The sequence below is a fragment of the Lonchura striata genome, chromosome 4, assembly GCF_050655825.1.
Source record: "Lonchura striata isolate lonStrDom1 chromosome 4, ASM5065582v1, whole genome shotgun sequence".
In the NCBI taxonomy this organism is placed as follows: Eukaryota; Metazoa; Chordata; class Aves; order Passeriformes; family Estrildidae; genus Lonchura; species Lonchura striata.
In genome coordinates this window covers 69742501-69761415 of record NC_140706.1, presented here as the reverse complement: position 1 = coordinate 69761415, position 18915 = coordinate 69742501, and the positions used below count along the sequence as shown (strand labels likewise).

General features: G+C 42.2%; 2 protein-coding genes across 20 annotated transcripts in view; one reads left to right on the top strand and one right to left on the bottom strand.

Moving 5' to 3' along the window:
- The window catches only part of ANK2 (ankyrin 2), a 275878-nt gene extending 261779 nt beyond the window's left edge, over window positions 1-14099 (top strand). For 13 of the 14 annotated variants that reach the window (XM_085579383.1, XM_085579389.1, XM_085579388.1 and 10 more), the window contains 9 exons: window positions 252-398; window positions 1575-1854; window positions 3552-3831; window positions 5281-5373; window positions 5778-5861; window positions 6854-7018; window positions 8055-8237; window positions 9098-9189; window positions 11881-14099. In XM_085579383.1, coding sequence (XP_085435509.1) covers window positions 252-398; window positions 1575-1854; window positions 3552-3831; window positions 5281-5373; window positions 5778-5861; window positions 6854-7018; window positions 8055-8237; window positions 9098-9189; window positions 11881-12064 — 1508 coding nt within the window. In that variant the 3' untranslated portion in view covers window positions 12065-14099. The remainder of the gene's footprint in view (window positions 1-251; window positions 399-1574; window positions 1855-3551; window positions 3832-5280; window positions 5374-5777; window positions 5862-6853; window positions 7019-8054; window positions 8238-9097; window positions 9190-11880) is intronic. The other variant, XM_085579393.1, reaches the window with a different exon arrangement.
- The window catches only part of CAMK2D (calcium/calmodulin dependent protein kinase II delta), a 172507-nt gene that overhangs the window by 22026 nt on the left and 131566 nt on the right, over window positions 1-18915 (bottom strand). The gene's annotated exons all lie outside the window — the stretch shown is intronic.

The following is an 18915-nucleotide window of genomic DNA, read 5'->3' as shown; positions in this document are numbered from 1 at the left end:
CAATGTTGTTTCTAGTCTTGTCTGTACAACACCACAACTCAACAAATTTGTTAAAAGGAAAAAAACCCCAGAGTGCTAGTTTTTATAGGCAGCTGTTTGGTTCTTTTATATTTTACATAGCACTGCTTCTAAATGTATCTATCATTTATTTATGACATCATTCAGTCTCCTATATATGCCCTTCCTATGGAGAAGGGAGGGAATGTGCTTGATTCTTAACTGAGCTGCACGGTGTCCTTCCAATGGCACAGATACCAATCTGACCCAATGTCTCACGAAAATCAACCGCATGGACATCGTTCACCTGATGGAGACCAGCGGCATAGACCCCATGCAGGGCCACGGCACGCGCACGTACGCGGACACGGAGCAGTCCTTGGCATTGGACCACAGTGAAGGTAAGGGTTTCCTGACCCAAACTGCCTAGGCTGCCTCTCCAAGCATCACTCTGCTCTGAAGTGTTGGCCCAGGCTCATCTGTCAGCTCTCGTGACGGAGCACTGGAATGCCATTTTGAAAGCACTGACAATGTGGATGGATGCAAGCATGGCATCGCAAGGGTCACTTTTCACCAAGTAGAAGATCTGAGCTTTAGCTGGTTCTTCAGAAGCAAACACTGTGGCCAGCAATGTTTGCCCAGTTTACCTTGGGGTTTGGTTTTTTTGCTTATTCAAGTGCTTTCATGAAAGTTCACAAGGTTGTATTAGAATTTGACCAAGATATAAAAAAGGGAAACTACTCCATGCTTTGACAGAAAACCCCTTTGGATTTGAGTATCCAGGATATTGTAATTTTGTTTGGATGCTATTGCATTTCTTAAGTTTGAAAATTCAATGGATTAGATCCAGTGGATGCAAACTGAAGAAACACCTCCACATTATTTGGCATAAAATCCTCTTTTCCAGAAGTGACACTTTTGGGTGCCTAACTCAATATTGAAACATATTAGACAGCTGTGAAGGTCCCAGTCTTGAAGAGGATGTAGGAATAAAAGGATGTTTGTTACAATTAGCATTCTCATATCACAACCGAGTAGTTTTAGAATGTTAACTTTTGTCCAGCTCAAATTCAGTATAAGCTTTTCTGTTTCCCCCCAATTTATTCTTCAGAATTCACTAGGTTTCCAGTAACTATGGCACATAAAACAAGCTACTTCTTGCACCTAGCCCTATATGAAGGGTTTTCATCTTTTTTTTGTACAGTTAATTTTTCCAGAAGCAGATAAGTAATGAATGTAGGGGGGGATGAGTCACTAAAATCTATCCTAATCAGCTGGAAAAAAAAAAAAATCTGTGAATCTTCTTCTATACTTGGAGGGTTTCAAACATAATTACTTGAGGTAAATTTCTAAGTAAATACTATTTTGCCTGTTACCATCCAAATCTGGCCATAATAGTGGCAGTCTGGCATGCCTTGGGCTACTCCTGTAGACCAGGTGCCCTCCCACTCAAGGTGTTCAAGAACTTCCAGTCACACGTTGTGCCCAGAGATTTTCAATGCACACTGAGCAGGGGAAGGACTTCCGCGTTCTGGTCAGACTTGTAAGGATATTTCTCATCTCTCTGTCTTGGCAAGGGTTTTCAGCACTGCAAGAGGAAGTGTACAGCTTGAGACACAAGCAAGAACAGCAGAGACTGTCTAAGGATGGCGAGCCAACCGAGCACCCCCCTCTGGTCTCCGAGGAAGACGTGTCTGCCAGTTATTCCCCGTTCCAGGACAGTACTCCCAGGAGCGAGGCAGAAGTGTCCATGGCTGAGCTTCTGAGGCAAGCACACAAGGAACAAGTAGAAGCTGAATTCTCAGGGAAACCCCAAGATGTGCCAGGGAAACCATCTGCTTCACAACAGGAATATTTGTAAGTGCCACAAGACCAAGATGAAGCCGCAGGGAGAGGGTTCTCTTTTCTCTGTGTACTAAGAGTATTTTACAGTTGCCTTTGAAACTTATGAACGCACTAGAATTTTCCTCCAGTTGTGGTTTTCCCTTTTTAATCCATGTGGAGGAAGCCTTAAGGCTGAGGAGGGAAAGTCAGTCTGTCACTGTGAGGACAAAGCAATAACTGTGTCTAGTACATAGGAAAGAACAAAGAGTTAATAGAGAAGTGAAGGGGGTTTTATATATATGTTCAATTCTCATGTCGTGGATGACAAGTGATGACATATTAATGAAAGTAATCCAAAAGGACCTCTTCTTCAGATTTAGGATGGCTTTTTCAATGGAGGCAAATTTTTTTCAATTTAATCATTACTTACAAAACTCATAACTACCTATTAAGAACTGGGCTTTTAAAAGTGCATTTCAGATGTCCAAAGGAACAGAAATGAGGTGTTACAGAGGCAAGGCACAGGTACTTACAGGAATAACACATGATAGAGTACACATAGAGGACCTGTGCAGCAAAAACTTGAATTCTGAGGTGGGACTGTCAGTGGGGTGAGTGTCATTTGGAATGGAATTTGAAATAGATCATGTTTATTTCTCCACAGCTTTCCTGATTATGTACCCATGCTGAGACCTCTCCGCAGGGTAGAGTCAGGTATTAATAAGCCAGCAAAATACCAAGAATCCTTATCCAAGGAAGTGATTTTCCTGGAGGTGATTAGCTTTGATGTGGAGATGCAGCTACTAGCACTCAAAGGGCAGCTGAGCCGAGTAAATGGACTTAAGGGGATTCTTTTGCCAGGAGAGAGTGTGGGAGACAGAAAATACCATCTAGGAAAGCTTCTGTTGCAGTGTTAGGCAAAAATACCAATGTGCCCTAAGGATTTGCATCAGGAAATTAATTTCTTTGAGGAACAGAGAATACTTGTGAGACAATAGTGCCAACACTATATGAGAGTAAAGGTGACAAGTGACTTTCACTACTCTGCAGGTCTAATTTGAACTAGGTGGACAATCAGGCAAGATTTAAATAGGAATATGTAAGGAACATGCTCCAAGAGGAAATATACAACCATATTGAATGTAAATTTGCTGGAATTAGATGCATTTCCCTTATATATGTGTTACATAGTAACATATATAATAATAGGTTTAACTAACTTGGGGATTAATCAGCAATTAATCATGGATCAGGGTTCAACCATAAAGATACCATTACAAACAAAACCTGGACCTCTACTAAATTTCTGTTTGCTAAAGCTCCAGAATTCTACATGAAAGTTGCTTTTACCACTTTGCAGCTGCACAGCTTGTGCTCAGTGTTGTAGGTGCCTCACATCCTTCTCTAGCAATCCAGGCTCTGCCACTAAAAAAATAAATGTCAGTATGTAGGGATGTGAGGGCACAAGTGAAAGCAAAGCTCTCTGAAATACTTTACAAATACCAGGTTTTGCAGTCTTCCATGGAAGGGTTGGATATCCATTTGGAGATTTGCTTGGGAAGATGGGTGGCATTTCCAGACAGACTGCTCTGTAGTTCCTGACAAGGGGTCTCAGTTATTTCTAGACTTTGCCAAACAACAGGACAATATGAAGTCAGTACCTAATGTTCCATTGCTGGAAATTGGGAAGCACTGCACGGTGGTAACTCACTTGGACCTGTAATTCACAGCGTCACGACTCCAGGAACAGAGCAGAATGTGGGAGCTGGAAAAGCAGCGAGCGGAAAATCTGCGCACTCCAGCAGGGCAAAGGGAGAGGCGCAGACAGCGCACCCGCAGCCTCCATCCCCTGTGCAGAGGGGGGACTCCCCCATCATCCAAGAGCCTGAGGACCCCCAGCTCCACCAGGAAAGCCTCTCTCCAAGGAGATCTAGTCTTGTGATAGTGGAATCCACTGAGGAGCAGGTGGAGAAGTCTGGAAGGGGCTTTGAAGAGGAATCTTTAGAAAAGGTAAATCAACAACTTTGCCTCAATGTAATTGACACAATAAACCAATTTTTATGACTCTCTCATTCCTTAAGATAAGAATATTTGTAATTAATTTGCATCTGGCACTGAGTTTTTCCTACTTCCCTCTGTGGTTTAAAAGGTCAGATAAAGGATTTTCTCTTGAGGTTTTCAAAGTCAAACCCCAGATCCCAAAGTCTAGGCTGGTAATTCTGGTTCTGCTCTACCCTTCTTTGTCCTTTGGCCTGTGACAGTTACATCTCTGCCTGAGAGAGAGTGTGTCAGTAACAGGGGCAGAAACAAACTGAAACAGATGTAATATGGACAAAGTAATAACAGTAAAACTCATAAAGAAAGGCAAGGCTAGCCCAGAGCAGCATGAGAAATGGTGTGAAAGGTCTCTAAAGTCAGTGAGATGGAAAAGAGACAGCAGCTGTGCATTTCAGAGTACCAAGGATGTACTGATAGAATAGCATACAGGCAGTAAAGAGATACAGTGGCAAGAGAGTGAAGAGGACCTCAAAAGCTGTACAGGGTAGGTCTTGGGTTGTATGAGACAAGGGACTTCATGTCAGCAGAGAGGGGAAGGCATCCACCAGCAAGGAAAGAGAGCAACCATATGGCTTTTAGTAGAGAATTAAAGTTTCCTGACAGATGAAAGTTTAAGAATAAACAGCTTGATTTGCCTGTATCAAGTGGAAGAAAAGGAGAAGGCATCCTTGGGCAGGAAATTAGTTTTGTAAGTCAAGTTAAAGCAGAGGAGGTGCAGTTGTAGTGAAGCAGAAATAGTTTCACCTTTGTGTTCACTAGAAACAAGGCCTTCTCTTTGCTACTGTGTGGCCACAGGTATCACCTGTAGAATGCATGGTTTCAGAGCTCTGCCTTTGGGATCTCAGGGAAAGGTGGAATTTAAAATGTATCAGATGATTGAAAGGGTATCTACAGCAGGGTTCAGTACAGGTGCTGCTGGAGGACAGCTGCCCTTGAAATAATATACAGCTTTTCCCTCCTCATTCTTTTACTGAAGTGAAACAATAGCAGCTGGTACCACCCCCCCCCCCCCCTTATTTTTTTTCCTCTTTTATGTTTTTGTACTACAGCTATTTCCCAACGGATTATTTTCAGCCTCTCTTTGCCTTCTGAGGTTTTTATTTAAACTTCTAATTCTTCCTTATGCAGGACAGACAATTCAACAGTTGTTACTATTTTTTACTGATCTTTCTGATCAGCCACTGCTACACTGTCCTCTTGTCAAAACTGTTCAGCCCTACTGAAGAGTTCTGCACTCTGTACTACCCCTGTGGAGGATTAAAAGGCTTTTGTATATTTTTCTGTGTAATTAACCCAGAAAGCATATGCAAAATGTAGGAATTGCAGAGCTCTGGTGCAGGAAGACAGAAGCTGTAGCTATTGCTAGTAGCACATACAGACCTGCTTCCATGCTTCCCCTAGGAGTTAGCAGAGGAGTTAGGTGGACTGGAGCTCAGCTCAGACGAGGATGAGATGGTCACTACCAGGGTCATTCAGCGCCGGGTGATCATTCAGGTACCGAGTGTTGAAAGATTGCACGAGCTTGTGCTGCCTTAGGCCTGAGTTTGTGTTGCACCTCAAGCTGGGATGCTCCCAAATAATGCATCTCCATTGGATAAACCTTAGGATTACAGTAACATTGCTAACCCCCCTCTAAACTCCATAGATGCCTTGGTAGGAGGAGGATGAAGGCTTGTCAGCCCCATCTACAACAAGGTTAACTAACTTATCTTTGCCTGTGTGCTGTGGCATCACTTTTCTGTGCATGCCTTTCTAAGGATTTATTTGCAGAATAGTTTTTTTCCCTAACATTGCTGATTTTTTTTCCAATCCGTAACCAATTAACTCATGTTGAAGTGGCTTATTTCAAGACCCACATGAAGACCTCGCTTCACACAGCTTTGTTCTTTGTCATACAGGCAGATAGTATGCCTGAAATGCTACCAGAAACAGTCACAGAAGAGCAGTACACAGATGAACATGGCCACACGGTGGTAAAGAAGGTATTGTCAATTCTGCCTCTTGCTACCTTCTTCCTCTCCTGTAAAAGGAAGGAAAAATCATCCACAGAAATGCCAGACTTTCTGCTATGAAGGGGCATGATTTAAAGAGTAGAGAGTGGAAGGAATGAGAATTTCAGCTCATGAGAGATACCAAAGTTTGAACAATAATTTAGATTTTCAAAATGGTTCTGTTACAGTGTACAACCTAACAGGATGTATTTTGTTAACTTTAATTTAAAGCCAAGGAAAATTCTGTACAGATCCACATATTTTAGAAAAAAGTTGTTTAATTCTTTTTTAAAAAACCCACCAAAAAGCCCACTCCACTGCAATCTTATCTGAGATGTTTGTTTGTTTGTCCTAATGAAAGCAACAGAAGACTGGATCTTTAAGAGTCAGACAATCCCAGAGTCTAGATCTTCAAAATCAGATCATGCTTAGAAAAACAAATTCTGCACAGCATGTAAGTGAAAGGGGAACTTCTGTGCTCTTTTCTTTATCTGACAATTTGGTGCTCAGGACTTGGCTGAGCTGAGAGGGTGGCAAACCCCATCTTCTGTCTTCTGAGAAGACATCATGATCCATCAGCTGGATAGGCTGCCTCTGGAGCCTGTTTGAATTCCTGGTAGAATAAACCACCCCAGCCAAAGATTCCTTGCTCTCGTTGCACAGAGGCAAGCATGAATATTCTTACAGATAGGTCTGTGCCTTGAACTGTGCCATGCAGAGGTTTGGAAGGATGCACACCCATCCTTTTGAGCAGTTTTACATCTTGAACCCTGTAATTCTCTTCTTGCTTTGGCCAATCAGTGCCTTGAGAGCTTTAGCACCAGATGAGTCTCTTGAGTAGGTTTTGAGGAATAGAGCACAGTGCCATCTATGCGGGTTCTTTCATGCAGGACAAAATGCCCTTTGAATAGCAAATGCTAGATAGAGAACAAAGGGGAATATTTTACTGCTATGGCTTTGGGGACTAAACTCCATTCCTTCAGGTCACTCGGAAGATCATCCGGCGCTACGTTGCTCCAGATGGCATGGAAAAAGAGGAGGTGCTAATGCAGGGAACACCGCAAGCCCCCGTCACTGTGGAAGAGGGAGATGGTTATTCCAAAGTGGTGAAGCGAGTTGTGCTGAAGAGTGACAGTGAGCACTCAGAGGTAGGGTGTGCTTTGCCTACTGTGGCACAGAGCAGCAGCACCCCAGCAGGGTTCTTAGCCACTGCAGCTTAGCGTGCTCATTCTGCCACTCAGTCCTAGTACCCCATAGCTACAGTAAGTTTACCTTGCTGGTATATTGTTGCTTTGAAGAGGCTAAAAACATCTGTGACTTAAACAAAAATTGTTTCAGAGCCAGGTAATTAAAGGTAAGTGCCTTCCTCCCGTACTTTACTATCTGGCCCTACGGGCAATTGGATCAGCACAACTAAGTTGTGAGGAAGGGCCCAGAAGCTGGCAATGGGGGTGTGCTTTCAGCAGTGATGGGTCAAAAGCAAGGTGCAGCAAGCAGTTATTGGAATTGTAAAAAACATCACTGATACTTTTGCTTGCAGGAATTACTCATCAGAAGTAATTATTTAGGAGTCAAGTAACAAGAAAGAAGAATCCTGATTTTCCCCCCCCACCCCCTTTTTCTATTGGCCTTTTTTCTTCCTATTTTTTTCTATTTTCTTTTTTTCCCCATTTTCCCCATTTTTCCTTTTTCTATTTTTCTTTTTTTCCCCTATTTTTTCTTTTTCTTTTGCCTCCTTTTTCTTTTTTTATTTTCCTTTTTTCTATTCTCCTCTTTCCCCTTTTTTCCTCCTTTTCCTTTTCCCCCTTTTCTGTTTCCTTTTTTCCTTAATTTCCTTTACCTGTTTTTCTTTTTTACTTATTTTTGTTTCCCTTTTTTCTATTTTCCTATTTTTCTTTTTACTTTTCTTCCTTTTTGTTTTTTATTTTTTATTTTTTCCTCTTTTTAATTTTTTCTTTTTTCCTTATATTATCTTTTTTCCTTTTTTCTTTTTCTCTGTTTTCTATTTTCCTTTTTCCCCCCTTTTCCCCCTGTTTTTTTTTTCTTTTACTTTCCAGTAAGCTGATGCCAATAGATCTACATTCTACCCTGTGGAGCCCATAGACACAGCAGTTAATTTGGCCAGTGGAACATCATGAAATGTGAAATTCATCTTCATCTCACTTGTACTTTCTAACCTTGCAGGTGACCCTGTCTGAACCTGCCATTCTCTCTAGTGCCTCCAAATTCCAGTCCGAACCAGTGGAGGGCCGGAAAGTCAGCAAGGTCATAAAGACCACTGTAGTGCATGGAGAGAGGACGGAGAAACACCTGGGGGATGCCAGCCTGGCTTCTGATCTTCCGTCAGCCAAAGAGGACTTTGAAGAGGTAAAAATTACTTTTATATATTACAGCAGTACAGCAAGTGGGGCCACAACCCCAGGGACAAAGTCTGTTCTCCTGAAAGGACCAAAACCAGTGGCCTAGAAGACTCAACTGGCAAGTCCTAAACTGAGGCTAACTCTGTTCTTATACTCAGCAATTTTAAACAAAGTGGAATGAAAGTTGTCATTGCAGAATTAGTTAAGGCACTTGCTGAGACTAAAAGAAAACATCATGGAGGCTTTATGTGAAATTCTTAGAAATCTCGGGTGCGAGTGCAGTTAAAGTTCATTCCTGTGTTAAACTGTGGAGGTAATTGTAGAAGTGGCTACAGTTAAGCCCCCACCCTGGGTAAATGGATGGTTTCCTCCTCTGAATCCAGTCTCTTGTCCCCGTTATTAGCATTTCTTAGAGGTTGAAAGAAATACTTAAAAACAGATAAATGGATAAAAGCTGTGCAGCAATAGGTGACATGGGTATGCAGTTTGGGTTTTGTGACCAGAAGTCCAAAGAAAAAGTCCCCTTTTTCTCACAGAGGCCAAACAAGGGGCAAGAACTGTCTGGTAAAAGTTCAAAGACACAGCTTGGGAAGGAGCACTTAGCACCCAGGTAGTGTCTCAGTAAATCCACAAGTCTGCAGCTGCTACTGTGACATGCTTTGGTACAATCATTGCTGATGAAACTGCCCTCTCGAGACACTGCATGTCATGTGTCTGCAGGAAGGAGGGATGCAGCTGCTTCTTACAGATGCCTGTTCAGCATTTTCACAGCATTGGGTTGTGTGAATAGGATAGGAAAGATTAAAGTAAGAAGAGCCCCAGGTGTTTTGGGTGTGTTGTAATTTGAAGTTTATGTTTTCATTGGAGGCTTTGAGCTATACAGGTCACCACATGACAGTGCAAGTCCCTGCTTTGGTAGAGAAAGAAATCAAGAAAGACGATGGATCAGTAATTAAAAGGTTTGGCTTGGCAAGCTGATGAAGTGTTACTGCAAATGAATTAACACAGTCACAGGAATGGATTGCAGTCAGTGCCTGCTAAACTTTAGTTGCAGTGGTACTAAAGTAATGACTAACCTGGCAGCGGTGACGGCTTACAGAACACTGAAATAAAACACTTTCCACACAACCTTGGTACAGGAGTTAATACAAAGGCGGGCATTTATTTTCTACAATTTTATAAGTTTAGCATAGTTCTAATTGAATGGAGAATGAATGGATGGCTGGAGAATGGATAGAGATCAATAAATGAAGTATTAATGGAGAATTATTAGATGAGTGTAGAATGGATGGATGATGGGGAATGAATGTAGGGATGATGAATAATGGAGAATTAATGGATGGATGATGAATGAGTGGAGGATGTGGAATGGATGATGAAGGGTTGATTACTAAATAGGTTATAGATGGAGAATGGATAATGGACAATGGATGAATGATGGTGATTGGGACAGATAGGTGATGGAGAATTAATGGCTGGTTGGTGAATGACTGGATGACCAGGAATGAAAAGAGGATGAATAAATTGAGGGATGATGGATAAATATGTGATAGGTGGAGAATGAATAAATGGATGGATGATGGATGGGATTGAGGAACCATTGGAACATGATGAATTTATGAAGGGTTGGATGAATGTTGAACAAAGGCATGAAGCAATGGATGGGATGAATGAATGACTGGATGATGAAGAGTGGAGGAAGGGATGAAGGAGTGGATGATGGAGAAGGAATGAAGACAGGGAATGAGTGGATTGTGGATGACTGAAGGCATGAATGACTGGATAGGATGAATGAATGACAGAATGATGAACAAATGAATGATGGGATGCAGGTGATGAATGTAGGGATGATTGAATGTATAATGAAGAATTAATGGCTGGATGGTGAATGGCTGTGTGGATGACAGGGAAAAAAGAGATGATGAATAAATGGAGGGATGATAGATCAATGGCTGGAGAATGGATGAATGATGAAGAATTATTAAAGGGGTGGATGATAACAAATGAGTGAAAGATGGAGAATGAAGACACAGATGAGGAATGACTGAATGAAAGGACAATGAATCGATGGATGAATGATAGAAAATAAAGGAAGGGCTTGATGAATGAACAATGGCTCAATGATAGAGAATAGATCAATGGCAGGATCATGAACATTTAGCGCATTCCCCCTCACGGTATTTGCGCTCACTTTAGCAGTATTCATTAGGGGTATGTGCTAACGAGTTCGTCATACACTCTCCCTATATCCATTCAATCCTCATCCATTCTCCATACAACCCTATCATCCAACCTCCAATCATCAGCTGCTCTGCCTACATCCATCCTCCATTCCTCATTCATTCATCACCCAGCTCTCCAATCAGCCACTCTCCATCCATCCGTCCATTCGTCCATCCTTCATCAGCCACTCTCCCTCTATCCAGTCAATCCTCATCTGTTCTCCATACATCCCTCCTATCATCCAAGCTCCAATCAGCAGCCACTCTCCCTACATCCATCCTCCATTCCTCATTCATCATCCATTCCCCATACATCCTATGTAACATCATCCACCTCTCCATGCATCCATCCAATCATCCAACTCTCCATACATCCTTTCAATCATCATACACCTCTCCATACATTCATCCAATCACCAGCCAGCTCTCTCCATTCATCCATTTCTCATTCATTCATTATCCAGTCTCCATACATGCATCCAATCATCAGCCACTCTCCTATGATCACCCAGCTCTCCATCCATTCTCTGTGCACTTTGATTCCTTTCTCTCTGGTTCTAGAAATAAGAGGCAAACACAGGGTGGTAAACAGGAATACCTTTATGTAAGGATCCTTAGGTGCACTTTCCCTCAGAAAATGCTGAGGATGCACACCTAGAATGACACATGTACAGTCTTAATTAAAATTAGCAAATCAATAAGCATTCATCCATCTATACATTCAGTGCTCATCCGTACTCCATCCACTTATCTCCAGTCATCATTCTACAGTCTCCTTTCATTCATTACCCTTTCTCCAATTGTCATCCTTGCTCCATCCATCCACCCTTCCTTCTCCATGCATCCATCCTTCACTCTCCATCCATTATCCAATCTCCATGCACTTTGATGCCTTTCTCTCTGGTTCTAGAAATAAGAGGCAAACACAGAGGCTGCACACCCTCCATGATGCATGTAAATTTTTTCTTGATTTTGCAAATTACCATACTGACAAGAGTCCCCAACTAAAAGCACACCCAGTAAAGTAATGCCCCCAGTTCTGATACCTTGTAAACCCACCTCTCCTTGGATGAAGACTCAGCCCTGTTGATAAAAATATGTCTCAAAGATCTGAATTCAACCTTGGTTTCTAAGGAACACCAAGATAGCAGAGGGGTCCTGGAATTTGTTTTGTCTTTCTGCCTAAGAAAATACCGAAGCTAGGTTATAATAATAGGCTACAAACATGTGTAAAGAATACAGAGAATATGTAAAGTAAAAAGGGTAAAAATCCATAGGCGTTGACTATTGCATCATACTTACACCTTGCTGTGCCTTCTTCTCCAGCATGTCTAACTCTGCCTTGGAAAAGCCTGAAAACCACAATTCTCTCACACCTCCAGAACCGTGGCATTTCTAAGTCAGGTCTCTCATTTTTTTTGGTTCCAGGACAATACTAAGTAAAGCCAGCACACAGAAGAGGACTGTGATGAAGGACCGCTATGGAAAACATGTTCACATAGAAGAGCTGGAAGACACCCCAGAAGCGCTCCCCAGGGATGACCTCCAGCATGACCTCCAGCAGCTTCTTAGGCACTTCTGCCAGGAGGACTGGACACAGGAGACCAAGTGAGAAGCTGCTGCCCCTGCACAGCGCCACGTGACCCCTCCCATACGCAGTTGTCACTGTCCCTGGGTAGCAGTCATCACTGCTGCTCCTACCTGTGCAGCTGCAGTGAAATCATTTCTCCCCATCCCAAGCTGCATTTTGTGCTGTTAAGATTTTTCACCCCGTAAGCTAATTTGTGACCAAAGATAGCATCCTTCAGGCAGGATGATTTATCCGCCATGCTGGCACCCTGTCAGCATCGCCACTTGTCCCTGTCCCTTTGCTCTGGCGCTCGCTTACCGACATGGCCCTTGCCAAGCAGACTTCATCGACAGGCCTCTTCCACTGACTGTGTACATGCACCGTACAAAGGAGTTGACGTATAAACTGTAAATAGCAGAGTATTTGAACTCACGAGACCGCAGAACACTCACTGCCTGTTGGCATTGTGGGTTACGAGGTGCAGTGACCCTGCGGAATGGTGACAGATCACGGCATGGCACCACCGGACCACAAACGCTGACTGACCCAGGAGGAAGCACTGCAGAGCTACCAAGTACTAAGAGTTCCTGTTTAGAGATCCGCTCTTGGCAAAGGCTGCGTGAGTCAGGTAAAAGGCAGCTGTTCACATGAATCACAGCTGACTGTGGCCATTAATTGTGCAGACACCTTCGCATAGCCACTGAAACATTTCCAAAAGAAAAAGAAAGAAAAACTTCCCCACTAGGTACCCAAGTTGCTAGCAGCTCTACCTGCGGCATGTTCGCATATGGTATTCAAGCCTATAGATCTGAACCTGTGACGGGGCGTATTAAACAATCTTAACTCCAGTAGTTTCCTGTTTCCATCACTACTTAGCCGACCTCACCAACAGACTGGGGGTGCTTCCAGTTGGCCACTGCACTGTAGATAACTACGGGACAAAGACTTACCCACTATACAAGGAGAATAATTAATTCACCATGTTTTATCGAGATTGCCTCTTAGCTGATACACGCATGTGGCATTTGAAGGTCAAAACCAAACCCTCCTAGAATCATGTCAGCTTCTTGGCCCTCTTAGCACTGAGCGAGCAGTTTTTATCTTCTGATCAAGTGTTTTTTAAAGAACAAGTGCTCACAATCCTCAGTAGCCGGTTTCTGTTCATATTTTGTTATGTAACTATATATTATATATATATATTTCTAAATCGTCCCTCTGAAAACCACATTAGCATGTCTGCACTTTTATTTTCCACAAGGGGAACATAGGGATCTGATGTTTTGGGTGTTCTATACCTTAATATTTAATGGAGGGAGCTCTGTAGGGTTTTAACATAACACGCATACACACAAACACACCAACTTAATGCTTTTAAATAGCTATTTCATTTTTTAATGAATAGACTCACCACCAGAGTAAAACCAACCGTCTCCTCTAGGAGCAATCCTTTGTCCGAGCTTATCTGGCCTTCTACAATTGTAGGGTTCTTTGTTTTTGTTTTTTTTTAATGACTCACTCAGTGCTCAGAACAAGGGCACTTCCTCATTAAGGTAATGATGCCAAAAGCATAGAAACACCTCTGGAGTTCTGGCTTCCTGTGGGCAGAACCACGAGGTGCCGTGCTGACACTTTTTGGGCAGGCAAGAAAAGAAACTTAAAGGAAAAAGTGTTTTGGCAGCCAAATCGAATGAGACCCCTGATGAAACACCTCACAGTGCATCTTGGCTTCCTGACTGTCCGAGACAGAACAGGAGGGTCTTCAAGGATGGGGCTCTCAAGAAATGCATTTCTGTTGTGTTATTTGCGGTGCAGATGATGTTCTGTGTAACAGCATAATGGTTATTCACCTCTTATTTTGAGTTTTTGCTGTGTTATCAGAGAACTTGAATACTGTGAGAAGAAGTGAATTTTAAGTTGACGAATCAGCATCTTGTTCCCATGGTGATAACACTAATTGAATATATCTATGAGGGCATGTATTAGTTAAAAATTAAAAAGATACAACACTAACAATACATAGCTGCAATGTGTACAATGGCTGATTTAACTAAATAAAAATGTACAAGTGTTAAATGTAGCAATGGTGGCTCGCTCACTTTTACTGCTGGTGCGGCGGGACGAGGGACAGCGCCTGTGTGGGGACCTCAGCGGTGCCATCAGAGCCACAGTTCCTCTGTGTCCAGCTTGCTCGCTTGTCACAGACACAGCGACGCCTTGTCAAGGGCACGACCTAAGCCAGAAGCTTCTCTTTCCTCTCTTCCTCAAGTCACATTCATTTATTTTATTTAACAAACAAGTAATTAAATTAAGGGACTGACTTCACACTTGATATGCCCTCACAAGTAGCAGCAATAATTCAAGTACTAAGTTACTCTTGCTTTCCACCTTGAGAAGCAAAAGGATGTATTTTTTAATTTCTGAACTACAAATTATATGAACCAGAGCCAACCAAGTTTTCTCTAGTCTGAATGTAACACAGGTCAGCAATGAGTTTTATTAGCACAGCCTGTTACGTCCCACCTCTCTTCCCAGCAAACTCTTGAAGATGCCAGTGGGCTCTATGACCAGCAGAGAGCTATTTATTAAATTTCACCATCCCTGACAATCTTAGTGGTAGGCACCACCAAAGAGTGGTAGCTGTCTCCTTCCATAGATGACTTTATATTTTTACTTAATATTCCATAAAACTACACTACAAGTGCTGGAGCATCCTGTGGGCACTTCCTAGAACACATGGATTCACAATGCAGAATTCATTGATCTGGAAAACACAGACTGAATTCACTGCTGACAGGTCATACCATGGATAATCAGTGGATTTTGTAGCTATAAGCCATATACTCTGCACAGTACAGCCTATAACTTCAGGCCTTTGATAGTGGGCAACTTCCAAATCCAGGACATTTCCCTAAAGGAATAAACCCAAATGGCTTCACCTGTACCTTAAAACATTCACCATACCCCAGGTCTGACTGTGCAATTGCTGCAAGCGCTTGGCATGGGAAGCAGCATTTGGGAACAGCCCGAAGCTACAACAGTTGTCAGATCTCAAAATATCTGGTAAAGAGGTCACTGGCTGCGATTCTTGTCAGTGCAGTCAGTGCCAAAAAGAGCAGCTGTATCCTCAGCCTTTACCATGTTTTCCAGTCCCCTACACAGAGCTGGCTTGTCTCGCCAGGGCTAACCCTGTCCTCAGCTGTGGCAGCAGCTGTAGGCACAGTCCTGCTCTGCTTCCCACCTCTGCCATCAGGAGAAGACTGATTATACATCTAGGAGCCTATTGAGCATGGGGGGAGTTAACTTGGGTCTCTGCAGGTACGGGGAGTAAGGTGACCTATAATAAAACGCATTTCTGATGTACTGGAAGGGTGTGAAGGATAACCCTCATTCTGTGCACAACACTGAACTCACAACTCATTGCTTCAGCTGTTACAGCCACACAACCACCCCCAGACAGGAAACTCGCTCACACCCCACCACAGACCTGAACCCATTTATCCCACTGAGCCAACAGGACATTCATTTTCAGAGCACTCAATGTCTAGTGAGAGCACCCATTTACTTACAAAACCAAATTACTCCCTTTTCTCTCCTGCTTTCTGGATCTGCTCCACCAAATCAACATCCTTTTTGATCAATTAAGTTGTGGTGGTTTTGTTGTTTTGGGTGTTTTAAATAAATCCAACATCTCCTTTGTCTATTGACTAAATCAATGCCCAAGCGATCATCATGTGAGGTCCACCATAGCTGTTGCTGAGCTCAAGGCTAAAGCTGAGCTCACCTGTCACCTTGCTCACCTATAATTAAATTTAATATAAATTCAAAAGAGCAAATAAACACAAATAAATATCTCAACCAAATTAATTAACTGGTACTTCCTCTGCTTCTATTGTTCGAGCAGCTGGCTGACCATGAGGATTATCTTTTCCCCTTTGTAATATAATTTCAGATCTGTGTTGTTATGTCCACAGGACTCTAAGGAGCTGTCAGAATAACAGGATTAAAGTAAAAAAAAAAAAAAGTGCACATGAAAGCCTGCAAAAGTGCTACAAACCTGTCTGAAACTCCAGTGGTGCCCACAACACCCTCTTGCTTCATGAAACCCAGAAGGAAATATCAGAATTACATCATGAGTAAAATGGTGGGGTCTCCTAACATACCCCTTCCCAGAGCTTGTGGACATGCCTCCCCTTGAGTGGGATCTCCTCTCAAGGTTATTCCTCAAGGCTGAGAAATAAGATAGGCCCACAGCTGTTGGAATGGGTGAGCAATACTCATCTCTACTTACTAGCTTTAAAATCAGAATCCCTTCAGAAACAGTGTGCTATACTAGCAGTTCTAGCTACCCTCACTGTGCACGGAAGCATTTTGATTAAGGTCTTTTAGTCTATTTATTATCATAATAAATAATTTTCTGTTTTATGTGTGTGTATATATATATATATGTAAATGTGGCTCACCGTCCTTAATCCTGCAGGGTAAAGCTTCAATTACACCTGCATAAGCCCTTGGACACAAGCCATGGACAAAGCCTAGATGTGCCTGCACCCAGACCCTTCTCTGAGGAAAACTTTAGAAAGCCTGGGGGCTTTCTAGAAGGGTCTAGAAGTTCTGGACCCTTCTCCACTAACCTCAGCCTGCAGGTCCTACTCTACGAACCCCAAAAGAAGATGTCAATTAAATTTGCTCCAATGTTAACCTAAGTTCTGGAGACAACATGGGGAAAGCTACCTTGGAGACAGCCTGTTCTTTTTCAAGGTACACAGAAATAACTGCTGTGTCTGCAGAAGCCCTGTGGCTTCAATTGGTGAGTTGCTGGTAGAGTCTTTCCACCACTCATTGCAGGTAACGACACAGGCTGCACCCAGTCCTTCCTCCTCCATGTGATGCTGCCTTAGCTCCAAGTCACACAATATTAAACTGAAGGGAAAGACATCTAAAGAAATATGAATTGCACACATCTAAAGGACCATTCCTTGAAATTATGCAAAGCAGTGAGTCAGTCCCAGCCTTTTTATCCTGCACCAACATTCTAAGCTGTACAATGAAAAGCCACTGGTACTAATCAGAAGGACTGAGCTGATAATAATGAGTATTAATCTAAGTCAGGACTAGCAGTAAGGACAAAATCCCCAGTTCTTCCTCACCCAGTCACCCTAAAAATGCAGAAAATAACACAAGGAGCATCTGAAAGTGCCTATTTCTATTACTATCTCTAATGCTACAAGGAAAACACTAAAATACAGCTTAAAAGAGCAGGTTGAACATTTGTGAGGTCAGACAGAAATAACCTCCAAGCTTTCTCTGAGCACAACTCAGAGACTTGCACAAGACTCCTATTGAGCACCACTAGAGTGCAGCAAACCATCAATATTTCAAAGGAAAAAAAAAAACACTAATACACCCACAAGTTTTTCTTTTTTGCAGTCAAATACTCCTCTTTTGGGATAGAATTTCCCATCCTTCATTCCAAGTTTTTGAATTTAAATAACTTATGTATTTATATATACTCAGAGTGCTCCCATGTTCCCACTCTTCACCTGAATCTAAGGTTTGCAGCCCCAGAACAGGAGGACTTTGTGCTCTGATCTGTCTAGAACCACTGCTGCAAACCCTCTGGGGTTTGGGTTTTTGTGTAATAGTTTTGGGTTGGTGGGGTTTTTTTTCCCCTAGTATTTTCTTCCTAAGTCTGTAAAGCTCCCAAAAAGTTTTCCCCTTTTTAAATCCATTTGTTGTCACACAGATATGTTCTCTGGTCAACAAAGAACATTTAAAAGAAATAAAAAAGGGGAAAAGGTGAACAGTTTCTGCCCTCCTATTTCTACTGTAGCTGACCAAACCCAGAGAAGGTTGTAAAGGTAAGGCACAGGTTAGATCACCTGGGGGCTCAGCCCAACCTGGTCCTTCAGAAAGTTTTATACCAAAGCAAAACTGCTGCAGTTAAACTGTTTCACCAACCACCCTGGACTTAGAGATGCTGTATTGAAAGCACCATCTCTGTATTGAAAATCCTTCTTGACTGTAAAGTTCAAATACATTCCAAAGACTTTTTCTGTGGCTTTCTCCAACAGTAACAGCATTTATCTAGAATTACATAAACTGAGAAGTACGCAGTTAAAGTTTGGGAGATCAGGTTAGAATTCCACAGATTTGATGCTTCTCCCTTTGCAATACAAATCAACAGGCTAATTGTCAGTGGAGATTAATAACACTTAATTAAGAATATTAGTTTCATTTTCCACAAAACTATCTATCATGGAAATAGACAGAGTCATTAAAAAGCCCAGAAAATTAAGCATTACATAACTACATCCTTTGCGGGTACAACTTCAACTGATACTCAAATGCCCCTTTTTCCTCATACACTTCTGCAGTACATGATAATTACATCTCCAGTACAAGGACATCACAACTATTCTAATAACATTTTTAGTTCCTCTGAGTTGGTTAGAACATGATCAGAACAGTTAACTAATCAATACAACTAAAAAACCAGTACCATATTTTTTTTCAGTTGGTATTTCAAGACTCTTATCAAACAAACTATTTGAAATTGAATCAGAAAAGGGAAGGGATACAATCCCAAACACCACTCTCCTCTCCCCTATTCATCCCAACACGTGAAAACTCCATGATTACAGTTTGACACCCACATTTAACAAATAACTTATCATCATTTTTCTTGCAGTCTAGGAATCATTTAATGATGTCAGATTCTTCTCAGTTACAAGGCTGACATAATTCAAACCACAACATATTTTTACTTACTTATCAGATAGAGGGAGAAACACAACTCCCACTGCACTTCAGTGGTGGAAACTGCAGCATGGTTCATCTGCTTCTTGCATGAGGATTTAACAGGCCATAGTCCAGCACTTCAAGTTTATTGGCAA